This window comes from Aedes albopictus, chromosome 1, assembly GCF_035046485.1.
Source record: "Aedes albopictus strain Foshan chromosome 1, AalbF5, whole genome shotgun sequence".
Classification (NCBI taxonomy): Eukaryota; Metazoa; Arthropoda; class Insecta; order Diptera; family Culicidae; genus Aedes; species Aedes albopictus.
The window spans coordinates 283,084,473-283,102,136 of record NC_085136.1 but is presented as its reverse complement, the minus strand read 5'-3'; the positions used below and the strand labels follow the sequence as shown (position 1 = coordinate 283,102,136).

Here is a 17,664-nt window from a genome sequence, read left to right as displayed (position 1 = left end):
ACCAAACTACTATCAATGAAGTACGTCAGCGCTACCGGATTTCAAGACTGAAGGCAGCATACAAAACCGTTCGAAAGGAATGCCAAGAATGCAAAAACTACCACGCAACTCCGCACCCTCCTTTCATGAGTGACTTGCCTCAGCAACGTCTAGCCGCTTTCGCACGACCTTTCACTTTCATGGGGGTGGACTACTTCGGTCCCATGCTCGTCACTGTTGGACGTCGTACCGAAAAGCGCTGGGGAGTCCTGGCAACTTGCCTTACAATACGCGCAATCCATCTGGAACTAGCCCACACACTGACAACCGATTCTTGCATCTTGGCGCTACGTAACATCATGGCCAGACGAGGAACTCCCGCTATTATCTTCAGCGATCGCGGCACCAATTTTCAAGGTGCAAGCAAAGAACTGAAAGATATCATGCAGAACATCGACCAGGAACGGCTCATGGAAGAGTTCACCACGCCCAACACCGAGTGGAGCTTCATACCACCAGCCTCTCCGCACATGGGCGGGGCGTGGGAACGCCTCATACGGAGCGTGAAGTCCAACCTACGCAAACTGCAGTGGAGAAGACTGCCTACAGACGAGGTGCTGAACAGCACCCTAATTGAAATCGAGAGCGTAGTCAATTCAAGACCACTGACCGAGATCCCAATAGAAGACGATGAATCGCCAGTGCTGACACCCAACCACTTTCTTTTGGGAACGTCAAACGGACTGAAACCATGGGTGCCATACAGTGATAGCCCGTCACTGCTTCGCAACAGCTTCAAACAGTCGCAGATTATGGCCAACGAGTTCTGGAGGATGTGGTTGAGAGACTACTTGCCCGTGATCACACGCCGCGCTAAGTGGTTCACCAAGGAAGAACCAATTCAAGTCAACGATGTCGTAGTCATTGTAGACCCGAAGGCTCCTCGTAACAGTTGGCCACTAGGACGGGTCATCGCGACCAGACCAAGTTCGGACGGCCAAGTAAGAAGCGCTACAGTGCAGACTAGTCAAGGCATCTACGAGCGCCCCACTGTGAAGTTAGCAGTGCTCGACGTAGGCGTTAAGGACCAATGCGCCCCAGGGGAAACTTCTGCGCATTCCGGGGGGACTGTAAGCGCGCCCGTCGATCAGCGAGCCCCTCGTAGGGCTACTACCACGAGTGCTACCTAGATGCTACCACTCAACTGACACCATCCGTCGTTTCTGCTGCTCAACTTGTCATGTATGATGATTGGCAAAAATATGCAGACAGAGGCAACGAAACAGAAATTAGCTGAACTGAATCGTATAGCAGAAAATATTGTTTAGTAGTTTAGCCTGTTTATGAAATTACTTTTTTTACATATAAGTGCCCGTTGAAATCAGCGCTATTTAGTTTGTTAAACTCAATAATTCATTAGGTAAGATTATGCACACACATTACGTAGTTTAATGCTAATCGCGAACTTTTGTTTAGCCCTGAACTACCTCAAATACCTATAGGAATAAGTGAGAATATTTAGCAGTCTGTCTTTTGGACCTGTCCGTATTTTTCGTGAACAAAGGTAAGGAACGCAAACTTAACTCATTCTGAATCGTTCACTATAAAATAATTATGTAACAGCAGTTCGCATGGACGGCAGGAATGCTCGAAATTGACTCGGATCTGTATGTTGATGGTTAGCGAATTACTAAATGTAAGTTGATGATACATTTGATATCGATTGCCCAGAAAACTAATCTAATGTATTAATATAGGAATTTATAACTCTCTCGCGGAATAAAGTTTTCATGAATTCGGTTAATTCAGGCGACGATCGCAGCTTTTCTTTCAACAATATTATTATTAGCTTTGTTAGGGACATTTTCAGCCCGAGGCTGGTTTATCTCCAAAACTGAAAAATATAACTAAAAAGAAGTTCCAATTCATTTTGGAGCATGATTTTAAAATCAGCATTTTTTTTTAACTATTTGGGAATTTACAAGGGAATTTAGTAAGTTTGTGATTTTTTAATCAAGTTTGGCAAAAATGATCAAACATTTAAGTTTTATACGAATATGCGGAAATTCTGGCTAAATTAATGGAAAATGCATGTTTTTAACATTTGTTTTTCTTTATTTGCAGGTAAACCATCACAGGAAATGAACAAAATTTCTTCGGTACAAAATATTAGGTAAACATAATATTTCTTTTAAGTCAAATAGATTTGAATAGGTTCCTAGACCCATCATGAAACCAAAATAAAAGATATTAAGTTTTAAGACGGTTCTCAAACCTTCTGGGAGACTTATTGGTCATCTAAATGTTACTGCCCAGTGCCCATGGTATTTTTAACCCTATGTATCAACCAAATTGCGTACGACTTCAAAAGTATAAGACTTCTTCGAAAATAAGAAGCAAAAAAACCATTACACATGGTTTGTCGAAAAAAATTTATAACATATTTTGTATGAAAACCTAACCTAATTAGGGTGCCAAGTTTGGCAATTATGCAGTGCGGAAAATCATTCCAAAATCCCGCTTCAGAGTGATGAAACCATAGTGTAATAAATTCCTCTGTTTCAAGGACGCGCCTCCATCGCGCTTCCAAGAAGGATAACAGCATCCTTCCGGCAATGGCATTCGTCCGGAGCGAACGGCGAGAGGAAATAAGTTTCAATTGAATTTACTAGTTGCTTCTTCAAAGCAGAAAGCTGATTATTAGCAGCGGGGTGCAAGCAAAATGAACGGGAGAGAGAAAAGAGGGTGACCGGCAATTGCAAATCCTATTAGCGACGTAAAAGCTGACAATCTTAAGCTGGTTTGAAGTTTGCCATAGGTGGTGATTTATGGGTGCAACGTGGAAGTGATTAAATGGATTATTTTATTGGTAAAGCTCTCATATTATATAGTTCACGAATTAGGGATAAATGAAGGCAAATACTTACTTTGTTACTGGTGCAATGGTAGTCTAATTTAACGAATGCACAAACTACAATTATTTTGCCTCGAATTATTTTTCCTGAAAAAAAACCTCAATACATACTCATCTACACTTCGTTCATTCACGTATCGCCTAATAACTATAATCAAGCTAATTGATGAGACCTAATCCTCATTAAACCGACAGTCTCCTAATAAATGCTTTTCAGATATCTGAATCAATGCTGAAACTCAATTCGTCCCAAGGCAAGCTCTATTTCAAGCAATTAATTTGAATAACCACCATTAAATCTTCCAACCGAGCAGCAATGGCTGGCCAAGAATTTATGATTTAGCTCAAGCTCTCTGCTGACTGAACTCGCTAGCCACAATAGTCGGACGTGAAAATCTAATTTCATGCACCACCACCATCGCGGACTACTTACGGCCGACACGACCGACGTCGTCTTCTTCCCCCAAGCGAGACATCGATCAAAAAATGATTCGACACTTTTCTGCGGACGGCCGGCGGTCTGCGGAAACGCTCAAGTGGTGAGCCCTCAGCGAACAGACCAACTTAATCTGTTGCGCGCGCGATGACTGCTGTGGCTCTAACAAATTCATTCCATGGGATGAAAAGTTAGAATCGCTTTGTTTCCACGATTTGCGGTGGAATGGGGTGGATAAGGTATTGGGATTCTTCTTTGTTTTGGCATGTCGTACTATTTGGACCAAAGACTGCTTGCTGGCTTAGATTTTAGGGAGCACTTCCAGCCCAAACAATTTGTTGGAACAAATGGGCTCCTAGAGGTCATTAGAACCATTAAAAACTAGAACAAAAAAGTAGGGGTTTTATCACGGCTTTTAGAACCTCTTCAAAGCTTAATAGTCTTGAAAAACTGTCTCTTGCAATAAGTTATATTCTCATTTCACGAAGTCCTCCAGAAAAAGCGCTCCAAGGGCTTCCCAAGGATGATCACCCTTAAATTGACTGATTTGGGGTGGACGAAAGAGCCATCATAAAACCTAAATGACTTAATTATAGTTTGTGATAATTCTACAACCTTCATTGAATTAATTTGACTTACAAATGTTATTTGGACAGTAGTTGTATCAAAATAATCTCGTAAAATCTCAAGGCAGACGATTATACATTCCACAAGACTAAGCATATTATAATAATTTATCCAATGCCTGGCGACATCACCGCATTCCACCAGTTTCCCGTTTACGCTGAGCGAGCTCAATCAGGTTATATTATCTCTGAGTTTACCGTGACTTAAACCCTCGTGCGAGAATCATCTCCAGGAATAATTCCTACCGCGGCTAGAAAAAGTTAATCAATATTCAGTCAGTAAATAAACTCCTTTCCGCAGTAATGGGGGGTAGGGGGTTCATTCTGTCGATTAGAATAAATTCAGGAAGTGGAACAGCAACACAACCTCTTCGTAGATTTGGAATTTCTTCTTATTTCCCAACTGGGACAGAGTCTATTTTTAAGCTACTGAGGGCAATATATGCCAAATTTGTTTTAAATATCATTACGGCATCCGCAAGGATACGCTGTGACCAGGAAATCTTCTGGGCCGTTTCAGGTATTCCAACTCGGACACCTACAGCATAATGTTGCTTTGCTGAAAAGTTCATTCTTGAAGTATGAATTACACCAACTGCTTTCGGTTGACATTGTTGGGTTGGCTTTTCTCAATAAAAATTCTTCGGGTGTGCACCTTCCCAATCGTGATCGAATTATTAATTATGTCCCAAACAAACAGAGACCCAGTTTCAAATGAAGACTAGGGTGCGTAAAGTTGTAAAATTGGAATTAGGGTAATTCTCCAATGGGAGTTTAAGGTATATTTCAGAGGATCAAGGCTTTTCAGGAAATTTATGGATACCCAACTAACAATCACTCATTTTACAAGCACTTTTACGACGAATTGATTCAGCATGATGCTGAATAACATTTGGATAATTTTCAGGCACAACCTTTGTTCGGGTTTTGTTCACACAAATTTGGAGAAACTATAAAGCATAGTGTTGTGTACCAACTGAACTGTTTGTTGTTAAATTATTTTACCACTATATAGTAAAGCTGTTATTCAGCATAGCAAAAATGATTAAAAATAAATAAAATGCAAAATTTTTCAATTTTCACGAGAGTTTATGATTGGAACTTAATGCTGTGAACAAATATTGTGAAATAATAACTACATATAAATTTACCTAAATCCAGATTCGAACTCGAGACCCGTCGATTGCCAGTCGCATGCCTTTCTATCTACGCCATCCTAGATATGATGAATTGCAGCGCTCAAATCAAAACATAAACTTCCTGTGGTTTAATAACGATCAGACTTCGACTCCTATTCAGCAGTGGTGAATTAGTACAACATTACGGTTAACGACTGAACAACAGATTACTTCAGCTGTTGTTCAGTAAAAAAACACGTGTTTTTTCTGAGTCGAAGTATGATGAAACGAAAGCGCTTATGTGACTTGTGCAAAACCCATTATACAGATACGTGTCTTAATTTGTACATGAACTTAACAAGAAGCAGGAAAAAGTCTTGTTAAACTATGTTGTAAAGGAATTACTGCGAGTCGAATAAAAATCTTATTAGACGCTTGAAAAGTGTTTTAAATTATCATTGTCAATACCAATACGAAAAGTTGAACATTGGCTACTTTTTCATTTGAAATAGCATTTGTACAGTAATGTGTACAGCATAATTTTAGTTCAGCTATAATTACTATTATAAAGCAACAATTCAGCATGCATGCTTGTTTGCGGCTGGCGATTGTTAGTTGGGTAGTTCCCAACGGAAATGCGTTTAAGAGATAGGACGCCTCTGGAACCCCCTGAAATTCTTTGGAACGTTCCTGCAACCTACTGAGACCCCTAAAACACCTCTCCCCTGAAACGCCTCCGGAAGCTCCCGGAATTTCGTTAGACGTCCCTGGAACTTTTTTTAAAAGCGCTCAAAACGCTTTGGTATATCCTCGTCCCTTTTTAAATTCCCTGAAATCCTAGGAACACCCGACGTAATGCTTTGAAATCTCCTGGAACACCCATTAAACCCCTTAAACGCCCCTGAAACGCCACTAACTCCTTGAAACATTCTGGAACGCTACTGAAACCCCCAGGGACACCCTTGAAATTTCCTGTAACACGCCTTAACCCTTAAAGTGCCACTGAAATCTCCTGGAAAGCCACTGAAACCCCATGGAACATCCCTGAAGCCTCTTGAATGCCCTGAAATTTCCCGGAAACCCAAGAAACTCCCTGGAACCCATTTGAAACCCATTGAAACGTCCCTTGATCCTCTGGAATACCCATGAAGACCATGGAACGCCGTTGATATCTTTTGGAACCCCCCTGAAATCCTTGAAAATGCTCTCAAAACCACTTGGAACACCCCTAAAGCCTCTGAAACGTTACTGAAATCCCCTAGAACGCTCGCGAAATCCCTTAAAATGTCTTGCATCGCCGCTGAAATCTCCCGAATCGCCCCTCTTTCAAACCTCTGGAACTTCACTGAAACTTCCTGAAACTACCTGAAACCACCTGCAACGCCTGAGTGTAGAATTAGCATTTAAGTTAAAATACACGTTAATAAAAACTAAAAAAAAAACCTGCAACGCTCTGGTATCCCCTGAAACCCCTGGAATGCCTCTAAAACCCTCTGGAACGCTCATATCTTTTTGCGTATTCTCATAGAGTGTAGAATTAGCTAAGGGTATGTGCATGTGTTATACCAAATGATTTCGCCAAACACACCTCGAAACGAAATCCCACGTAATTCTACGGAATTCAACTAGACAAAATTTATGGTATTAAAATTCGTTTCGTTTAGTCAAATTCTAAAAATTCCGCCTTCTAAAAATAGATGTTGACGATATTAAACGGAATTCCGCGGAATGTCTAATAAGTTTTGAAAACAAACACATAACGTAAATGACATTGGGATATAGACAATACCGAAGATCTTGCTAATGTCAAGGAAAGATGTCCGATTAACATGGATTAATATAGCTACGCTGAAATGTTTCATGGCAAGGTGTGAAATATTTCTTTTCATCAAACTGATTGTCTGTCAGATGAATTGTCAAAAGCATTCATAGCCATGAACTCCTGACAATTCTGAGCAGAAAGTGCTTGTAACTTGATCTCCGTATAATTCGCGATTGTTATGAAAGTTTGTTGTATTCCCATCGGGGTGCTGGAGTTCGTCTTCATTTTCACTTGATTCTCGTGTAGTTTGTGATGATATTGCTGCTGAATGTCCGGGACACTTAAATGAAAGTCAACCATTTCGTCTTGGGAGTTCTGGAATTCGTATAATTTGGTGAGTCTGTTCCTGTACACATCGTTGTGGTGCCTCAACGTTGACCAAACGTATCCTTTGGCCTTAACCATTCCACTAACAACACCCAAATTGTCGGGACACCTAGGCCTGAGAGAACATAGAGGTTTCTACATACCTTTTTTAGGCGTAAAACTAATCATCCGATCCCATCCCTCAGTTGTGCAAAAACGTAACCAGAACAGTTTTCGATCGTTGGAGAATTGCGTCAGTTTTGTATAAGAATTAATGATTTGCTCCAAATCTTTGTGCTTTTCTAACGGACGGGAAGGTAGCAGTTCTCAAAACAGCGGTCTGAGACTGTACTACCTACGAATTTGTGCGACTTGCTAAATGCTAATGATAAGAAATCCTTGGTAAAATTTGTGAAGAAGCCTATAAAGGAACCCCTGGCTGAGTCCAAAGATGAATCCTTGACGGAGAAATTTCTAAAGAAATCCCGGAAGAAATCTGCAAAGGAATCATATGAGAAATTTTTGAAAAAGTCTCGGGAGAAATCTGTGAAGGAGTCCCTGTATATATCCAAGAAGAGTTCCTGAACTCTTCTCGGGAGGAATACTTGGAAAACTATCGGAAAGAGTCCCGGGAGAAATCCCAAAAGCAATCCTGGAGGAGTCACTGATGCAGTCTGAAGGAATTCCGGAAGGAATCAATAGTGGAGAAATTCCCAAAGGAATTCCTGAAAATAAATCTAGACGAATCTTTGAAGCAATCGCAGGAGAAATCTGAAGAGGACATCTGGGAACAACCAAGGGAAGAATCCCGTAAAAAATCCCGAAAGGCCTCCCTAGGGAAATCGTTGAAGGAACGTCGGGAAAAACACCCAAAGAAATCCCTCAAAAATCTCGAGAGCAATCGATATGAAAAAAATCCTTATAAAAATACGGAAGACATTTTTAAAGAACACCTAGTAGCATCCATGGGAGGATCCCGGAAAACAATACAAGATGAAACCTGTGAAAGTTTAAATTTTACAGTACATCAACATTTGATTATGCTGCGTAAGAGTTCTCATTAGTTGAGTTGTTTTTGAAATAAAAAAAAGCATTTTTTTGTAGAAATTTAAGCCACCCTAATATTGAAAGGGGAAGGGGATATGAACCTTTCTGAACTGTCCGTCGTGGAGAAAAACTGCAAGAGTCAGAATAAAAAATCAACTCAACGTAATTGCACATTATGGAATGTTTTTTTTACCTTTTAAAACTTCAAATGTTCACTCTCTCGCAAGTTATGTTTCGATTGGGTTCTCTAACCGAGTAAAAATCTTTGGAAAGGTTTGCTCCTAATGGTCTTTTTATGTTAAGTGTTTGGCAATAATGTAGGTGGAATAATTTCTAAATAGGTATTACGGTTACATTGCAGTCAATAATGAGTAATGACCAGCTTAAAGTAGGATTAAATCAAAAAGGGGGACAATCGGTAATGTCAGTTTTTCAGTAAATATTTGCGCTTAGCTAGGGGATTATTCTGGTGGAATCGAACTTGTCACTTCAAAAATGGGAAAAATTTAGACTCTTCGACTAAGTTAGGTACATTCTGACAAATTGTTCAATTGAGTTACAAGTTCTTGCTAAGTATGAAACTGATACTGAGGCCAATTCCAGGAAAAGCAAGGCAATAACAATCCCTCAGCTGGACGAGAATATCAAAATAATACCACAAATAGAACCTTTTTAGTGTCATAACTCACTGTGATTTTGATGTGTAATTCTAAGATGTGATACATATTTCAAAGTTATATTGATGATTTCAGTTTTTGTTTTTGTCGAAATATCTGAAAAATTTTGAGTACATAAGAACAAGTTTAGATTTTCTGTACAAAATGAAACACAAGAGTGAGGCACAGTCTATTGGTATCCAAATTGGTGATAACGACGTGTGGATCTGCTGTCGTGCCTTTATAAACCACGAAGCACATCTGCCTCGTTGCGGTATAAACATCCTCTTTAGGATCCATCCATGAAATACATAAAATTTATCGTGCACGTTTTTTGAAACGTTCGTCGAGAATTTTAATATTTTTCGAAAATTTCTAATATTATTTTCAAATTTTGCAATAGTCCTAGATGCTTAGATTTCTGAAGGAATGCTACCCAAATGTTCTATGGGCGTTCCTTCGTGAATTCTAAGATTCCTCCATGGGAGCCACCATTTAAAATGATTTACGATATTACTATGTTTTATTACACTAGTTTACAGCATTTTTGAACTCGTTAAGCTGATGATCATTTTTGGTGTAGAATCATGCCCTGAGTTCGAAAACGCGAAGGAAAAAATTACAGTAGAGCGGAAATTTTTTTCGACTTTCCATACAAGGTTGATGATTTGAAATCGATTTTTGTTCTATTTTTAAGCAAAGTCGCTCACTTCACACATATCATTCTCCGTAATCAATGCTCCGATCGAGCTGAATTTTTTGCTGTAACTCAACCACATATGATATGTCAAATAAACGTTGAAAAAGAATTTTTAAATTGTTTTTTTCTTATAGAAAAAAATACAATTCTTCATATTTTTTTTGAAATTTTGCTAAAATTTAAGGAGATTGTCCCCAAAACTCACCAATATCTTGATTTTCATCAATCTGATGCAAAACCTGCATTTAGATGATCGAATGGTATTATATTCAGCTTTTAATTTATGGAAAAAGATTTAAAATTGGTTGTTCAAAACGCAATATATTTGAATTTTATTGAATTCCATATTTTAAAAAAGTTGTAAAACTCGATATTGAGCTAAAACTCAAAAACGGTTCTACTTTAATTTTTTAAAAGCACGGTTTCGAAATCAGCGCTAAAATATGCATCAAAAATTTTGGTCGTTGACAGAAGTTCACGACTTTCGTTTTATTTTGTAAACTAGCGTTATTTGAAGAGCGATTACAGACGGAGATTTCATAAATGTCATTAGTAGATTATTTGAAGGCATTCGTAATGGCATCTTTGGAAGTTGTCTTGGAAAAATCCTCAGATGTATTGCTGAAAAACTCCTCGATGAAACAGGCAGAGAAACTTATGAAGGAATTACCAGGAGAAATTACTGGATAAATCCTCTGAGGAGTTCCTAGAGAGGGATCTGAAGAACCCTAGGAAAATACTTTGAGTGAACCTCAGGGAAAATTATAAAGATAACCCATTAGAAATTTTAGGATAAACCTTAGAATAATATTCTGGAAAAATCCTTGGAAGAATTTCTGAAGTAGCTGTTCACAAGAGTTTCTGGTGAAGTTAACCTATAAATTTCAGGAAAATTCTTGAGGGAATTCTAAGAGAACTAAGAAAAAAATATCTACAGGAATCTTCGCAGAAACTGCTCGATGGTTCTTTGGAAGAATTCTAGGAAAATTACTGGAAGAATTTTTATTAGGAACCTTTACAGAGGGCCGGGGCTCGTAACGCAGTGGTCACACGTTCGCTTCATAAGCGGATGGTCATGGGTTCGATTCCAGTCCCGGAACTTGCAACTTTTCGTCAGTTGCTTTTTCCCCGATAGTGGTTCACACCTGACGCTCTTCTGAGGTTTAGTTAGGTAAAGAATTTAAAAAAAACCATCGTGCACATAATTCTTCAAAGGACAGAGTAGAAAATTGAAAGCAGCACAAAGGCAAACTAGTTCGATATAGTAGAATAGAATACATTTAGGAGCTGTACAAATTGTGAGTTCAGTTGCCAATTAGAATCGCTCACGTAGTGCCCTAATGGACAAAAGAGATGTAAATTAGGTTGAATGGTTGAAGCATAAAAAAAAAATTAAAAAAAATAAATCCTTGCAGAAGTTTTCAGGGAAATTGTCGGAGGAGTGTCGGAGGGAATTTCTGGATTGATCCCCGTATGAACTTCTCGTAGAGCAGTTTGACGAGGAATTCTCGTAGAAATCCGTGGAGAGCTCGTGAGAATTTCTTAACGATTTCGAGGTAAAATGTATGAAGGATGTTTTGGGAAAATTTCTAGGGAAAATCTCAGATGGTTTTGAAGGAACTCTAGCAAAAATGCTTGAAGAAATGTTCAATGGACAAACCAGAAAAAATATGGAAAATCATAGAAAGAATCATCACAGGAATTTCTAAAGAAAACATTCGAAGATTTTCTAGAAGAACTACCGAGAGAATCCTCGAAGAAATATTTAAATTTTTGCCCTCGGAGAAAGTTTTAGAGAAATCCTTGCAAGAATTTATGGAGAGTCTTCTGGAGGCATCCTTGAAGGAACCCTCACAGAAAACTTTCACAGTTATCCTAGCAAAAATTTCTGCAGAAATCCTCTCATAGACTTTTAAAAGTGAACTTGTTAGAGGACTTAAAAAAAGAAAAAAAAACTGTAGGAATAAGACATTTTTGGATTTTTTTTTCTCGAATGAATGAAGAATTTCTGAGGGAATTGTCTAAGAAATTTCTAACGGAATCCTTGGGGGATTTCTTGGAATAACTTCAGATGAATTCATGCACAAATATTCAATAAACTCTTAAGGGCCCGTCCATAAACTACGTAGACTCTAAGGGGGGGACGGAGGGGTCTGGCCAAAGTCTACGTTCCATACAAATTTCAAAAATTTTGTATGAACAAAAGTCTACGAGGGGGGAGGGGGGGTCTGAGATGGCCGAGAAAAAGTCTACGTAGTTTATGGACAGCGCCTAATGGGTTAATTTGGAAGGTGATTTATGGGATTTATGAAGAAATCCTTTAAAGAGTTTTAGAAAGAATTTCTGGAGGAATCCTTGGAGGAACGCCAGCAGAAAATCTCGGGCTAATTCTCGGAGAATTTTCTATCGATATCATTTGGGAATTTCGTCTGTTATTTCAGTTCTTGGAGACATCCTTAAAGGTACTCTTGAAACAAATCTTTAGATGAATTGCTGCAGATAATACCTGGGCGTTTCTTGGACAAATCTCAAAGGCATTTTGGACGATTTTTTTTCAATTCCAGAAGGAGGCTTGAAATGAAACTTTTTAGGAACCTGCAAACGAATTTTGGGAAAATATATTAGCTCTTGGGAGAATCCTCAAAGGAGATTTCTCGAGTAATTTCATTTACTTTTTAGATATTTGATCTCGAAACGTTGCATAGCATTTGTAAGGCGATGAATTATAATAGTGTGTCAATAAGATCGAGATTTTGTTAGCGCTTATAACTCACAACAATTGATTACCATTACCATTATCTAAAAGTATCGTTACCCAGTCAGGCACTTTTCTCACTTTTCAATTACCCGAATTGCGGGTGGCTCATCATTTCGGGGAAATCCCCCGTGATTACATTTGGCACTTTCGAAAAGTAGCGCTGCTCCACACTGCTTCTAATTGAAAGGCATGAGGAGGTGAGCAGCACCGACCTCCTCTCTATCTCTCTCTGTATGTGCTAGTGGTTCCATTTTCCGAATAATTGGTTGCTTTTCACTTTCCACACCACCACCGGTGGTGCCCATTTTTGGGTTGGAATCCAGCGGATTGAAATTTGAATCGGCCAGCCAGCCAGCGATGCGATTGCGATGGCGTGGCGGTGAAATGGTAAAACAAGTGTGCAATACCTGGTTCAAATCAATCAACAGGCACTGAGGTGGTGATAACCCCGTGGTGTTGGCGAAGTTACGTGCGGTATTGAGTGCATTGATTTTTTTTCTCTATCGCCATTGATGACGATCGGTTGTTATTATAGCTGGAGGGTGTTAGGTAATGGATGAGCTGCGGATAATTGGCTGAAATGTGGGTGTGAAATGGTTATGCGTTTATCTGAATGGAGTGTGGAAATAGGCTGTATGGAGTATTTGTAATGAATTCGGCCTCATATTTCAAGGTTTTTGTTCTCCCCCTGACAAAAAAGGAATTTGAAACCAAAATCTTCGAGAAAATTGAAGTTTTTAGCAAAATGAAACCTAGAGCATGAATGTGAACAAAGGATTCAAAGTTGTATAGTTTATATTAAAAAAAAAGTTGGAGGAGTTCGATTCATTTTTGCATGGCATGGCATCCCTTATATTCGATTCGATATGTATGAAAAAACTCAAGAATGCAGAGCTCCTCTCAAAGGGAAATTCATTACCTTGATTGACAACCAACGACAGCAATGGGGCTTTGAGGCAGGGTTGTGCAGTTTCAGGATGATCAATGCCGAATGACACTCGCTCTAACCATCACTTCATACGACAAACGCAGTCCATCAAAACATAATCGATTCACGCAAAAGCCACTCAAGCCAACCCTCGTTCAATGCAGAGTCAACCACATCCAACAGCAGCGATCGTCTCTTGTTTTCGAACCACACGATGAAACACCGAAGCGAGTTTTTGTTCTACGCTTTGCATTCTATTTATAGGGCGTGCTATGTTTGTGTTTGCTGCGCCATGCAATACTACTTAACAAATTGACCCTCATCCTGGCATTTTCAGACGAGAGTCACCCGGCAGTGAGTGACATAGCTCTGCGTCGGAACGACGGTTAAGAAGCGTTCGACTACTCAAGAGATTTGCAGAGAAAGAGCGTGGCGGCGGCAGCCACCGTATCAATGCGTTCGTCTCGAATGTGTTCGATAGCAACATAGAGACGGTCGGCTGTAGCGTTGATGGAGGAAGAAGGGCAATGTTGATGTTGCGGCTTTTTTGTGTTATGATGGTGATAATGCACAAGACTGCTTTGAGGTATTCCACTTCAGAAAACTAAGCTCCACAAACAAAAACCTCTTCAAACGAATATCGCTGCCAGGCAGTTGGATTTCATTGCTTGATGCTAGGTACTGGTGGCATATTCAATAGGCCATCCATTATCGCAATGAACGACGTCCGTAGAAGTCAACAATTCAATTTAGATTATTTTCGCCGGCATTCCTGGCTCTGGTCATCGGCGATTTTCACTGAAGCTTGTTGCTGAGCAATTATCTGGCAAAGATATTTTTCCGAGAATGATCGGCATCCTCGTTATTTTTGTTAATGAAAAAAAATCAAGCTTCAATTTGAATATACTATGATTAATTGTGCAAATGGAACGATTCAAAGATCCAAGGCAACGATTGTAATTTCGAATGTCATGAGAAATTCCTGCGCCAGGCGCATCCCTGCGTAGTCGGATCAGATATCAGAAACTAATAAGGCTGGTATGCCCAACACTGCTACAAGGATCACAATCAAGCGTTTGGATCGCAGTCGAAGTAAATTTCTTCCACTCGTATCGGCGTTAACCGGAACGAAAAAGCTTCAAAGAGACACTTCCGTTCAGTGATGCCATTTATACAGATTTAAGCATCCGTAAAGATTTCGTTTAATATGAAATACAGATTTTCGAGCTGGAAAGGCTATTTTATTTTTGCATGAGATACAGATTTTTTCACCAAAATTTTGTATAGGATGCAGATTTTTGAAAATAGTTATGCAGTTTTTTTTATCATCTGGCGTCCCTGCTTCTATACACTCTCAAATTAAAATGCCGAGGTCGCCTCTGCGAACAACGGTTTATTTGCTAAAATCTCGGCTAAACGTTTGACGTTTAACGATTGATGTTAGTGGTACGGTACTCACGGGTGCTGCTATGAATAAAATTAAGTTTTTGCTGACATATCAGCAAAATTTCAGTTGCCTTGCGCTCGACTGTTCTAATCGGCAAAGAAAGCGAAGAAGCCGAACTCCGAACCGAGTACGTAATTCATAACATTTTAGAGCAGGTGAGCTGTAATTAAAATCCTTTATCCCTGGGTTGCAATTTTTATGCGTTAATTTGCTCAGGGACAAAAATAGCGAGGTGGCACTGTGGAAATCCTAAGCCAACCGCAGCAGTGATTGAGGCTGGCAACTTATTGTAGGCAAAAGCAAAACTTTTAGGTTTTTTTATGGCGATAAACGTTGCTTGCAGCTTGAAAAAGGAAGCGTTTAAAATTGGCTTGGGAAAACATACAGCCGATGCGAGTGCTAAACTTTTCGAGCTCATGGTGATGTGTTATTTGAAGCTGAGAGCATGTGAATGTGGGGCGTTTGTTTTTTGCCTTTCTCGTACACTAAGTGTACTGGAAAGGCTATATGTTCACTCCAAAAACGACTTTTTTATAGAAAGCTCGAAGGGTCGAATCACATATACCAATCAACTCAGTTCGACGAATTGAGCAAATGTCTGTATTTTTGTTTTTTTTTTCCTTCTAAACCATAGGGGGATAAATCTGCTCATCAGACACCCTAACAGGAAGGTTAGGGTAGTGTGGGGATGAGGCCGTCTTCTACAATGCCGGTAGAAGCCAGGACTACTCTCTCCTCGACCCACTAAAACACATTCCTATGGTCGCCAAACCCTACATCTCTCCGGAACCACCAAGAAGGTATTGCTTCAGAGAGGGGCTAGTGCATATCGCACCCTCAAGGTTAGCTGCCGTAGCCTAGCAGCAACGAACATCGATGACTCGCTCTGGAGAGTCCATCACGATAGCATGCTGGCGCTTAGCCAGTTTCCCGAGTGGTCCTCGCCACTCCCTTTGTCCTCGGATGCCCACGTGCAACCCGATCTGACCTGCCCGCAAAGGAAGGGTATCACTACCCTTCAGGCCCTATCAGATGCACCCGTAGGTTGCAGACAGCAGGATCTCACCTACCCCGACCCTTGCCGGGGACCCCTTTCCAACCGCGGGCTCGGATCCAACCCAGTAGACTGACGCCACGACAGCACCGCTACCGGGACTTCCTCTCCGCGGCCACTTAATCGCTGTAAGGGTCGATCTCGACCGCAGGGCACCGGTATGACCTACGAAGCCGACTTCGAACCCCTGGACCACCTCTTGTATTGCATCTGGACTAGCCATTCTCCGAGTCCACGCGCCACCTCCTTTGTAGCTCCCAGACGATATGGGTGATAGCCGTTGAAACGGCATTCCAGCTAATCTCGTCCCTACACATTCTCTGGACCAAGTTGTCCGGAGTTGTGTCCTCCCCGCATGTGGCAAGCATGCGGTCACGCATTGTGCGAAAACGCGGGCACACGAACAAAACGTGTTCCGCCGTTTCCTCTAAACCATTGCACACTGGGCATTCGGGAGAATCCGCATGCCCGAAACGGTGTAGATACTGTCGGAAGCAACCATGACCTGTAAGGACCTGTGTCAGGTGGAATGAAACTTCCCCATGGCGCCTATTAATCCAACTATCTACCCTCGGTATCAACCTATGGGTCCACCTTCCTTTGGTGGAACTGTCCCACGCGCGCTGCCATTTGACCATAGAGGCCATCCTGACAGTCTTGCGTATGCCTCTTGTGCCGCGCATTTCGAAGCACTCCATATCCTCACTGATAAGAATGCTGATGGGCACCATACCAGTAATGACACAGAGAGCGTCGTGTGACACGGTACGGTACGCGCTTGCAACCCTCAGACACATAAGCCTGTAAGTACTTTCCAGCTTCCGTCGGTAGCATTCAGTACTTAGCGCGGTACCCCACGCCGGGCCGCCATACCTAAGTATGGACGTAGCAACACTAGCCAGAAGCTTGCGCTTACTGGCGTACACCGCTGAGCTATTGGACATCATCCGGGACAGTGCCGCAATAGCTGTGGAGGCTCTTTTACAGGCATAATCGACGTGGCTACCGAAGGTAAGCTTATCGTCGATCATCACGCCCAAGTGCTTGACAGAGCGCTTCGACAGGATAGTGCACTCTCCTACACTGATCTCCGTCTGCTGCGCCGACTGCATGTTGTTAACAACCGTCACCTCTGTCTTGTGGTGAGCCAGCTCCAGTTTTCTGGACCGCATCCACGCCTCCACAACCTTGATCGAGTGGTCGGTAGTCAACTTCACCTCCTCGATCGTTTCACCGTAGACTTCGAGCGTAATATCGTCGGCAAATCCGACAATCACCACTCCCACTGGGTACTCTAACCTCAACACCTCGTCGTACATGACATTCCATAACACCGGACCCAGGATGGAACCTTGCGGGACTCCTGAGGTTATGTGAAAGCACTTCCGACCCACCTCCGTGTCGTATACTAGTACGCGATTCTGGAAGTAGCTTCCGAGAATCTTGTACAAGTACTCCGGTATCCCCAGACGCAAGAGCGCATCAGCAATAGCAGCCCAACTGGCGCTATTAAATGCATTCCTTACATCCAGAGTCACTACCCCGCAAAAGCGAATTCCCCTCCTCTTAGGCTCGAGTGCATTCTCGGCGGTTTTTGTAACCGACAAGATAGCGTCTACGGTGGACCTCCCCTTCCGGAAGCCATACTGGTTGCTCGAGAGACCATTTACGCCCTCAGTGAACTTCAACATTCTATTGAGGATGATCTTTTCGAGCACCTTCCCCGCCGTGTCAATCAAGCATATTGGTCTATATGCCGACGGGTCTCCGGGTGGTTTCCCCGCCTTTGGCAATAGTACCAGGCTCTGCCTCTTCCAAGCTTCTGGGAAAACTCCCTCGTCCAGGCATTTCTGCATAGCAGACCTGAACATCT

The 17,664-nt window shown here is 41.3% G+C and overlaps 2 protein-coding genes across 2 annotated transcripts in view; both read left to right on the top strand.

Moving 5' to 3' along the window:
- The window catches only part of LOC109622669 (pyrokinin-1 receptor-like), a 339,959-nt gene that overhangs the window by 55,525 nt on the left and 266,770 nt on the right, over window positions 1-17,664 (top strand). The gene's annotated exons all lie outside the window — the stretch shown is intronic.
- The window catches only part of LOC134291907 (uncharacterized), a 93,180-nt gene continuing 75,695 nt past the window's right edge, over window positions 180-17,664 (top strand). Inside the window, exon 1 of the mRNA XM_062860313.1 lies at window positions 180-980. Within this exon, the coding sequence (XP_062716297.1) occupies window positions 180-980 (801 nt within the window). The remainder of the gene's footprint in view (window positions 981-17,664) is intronic.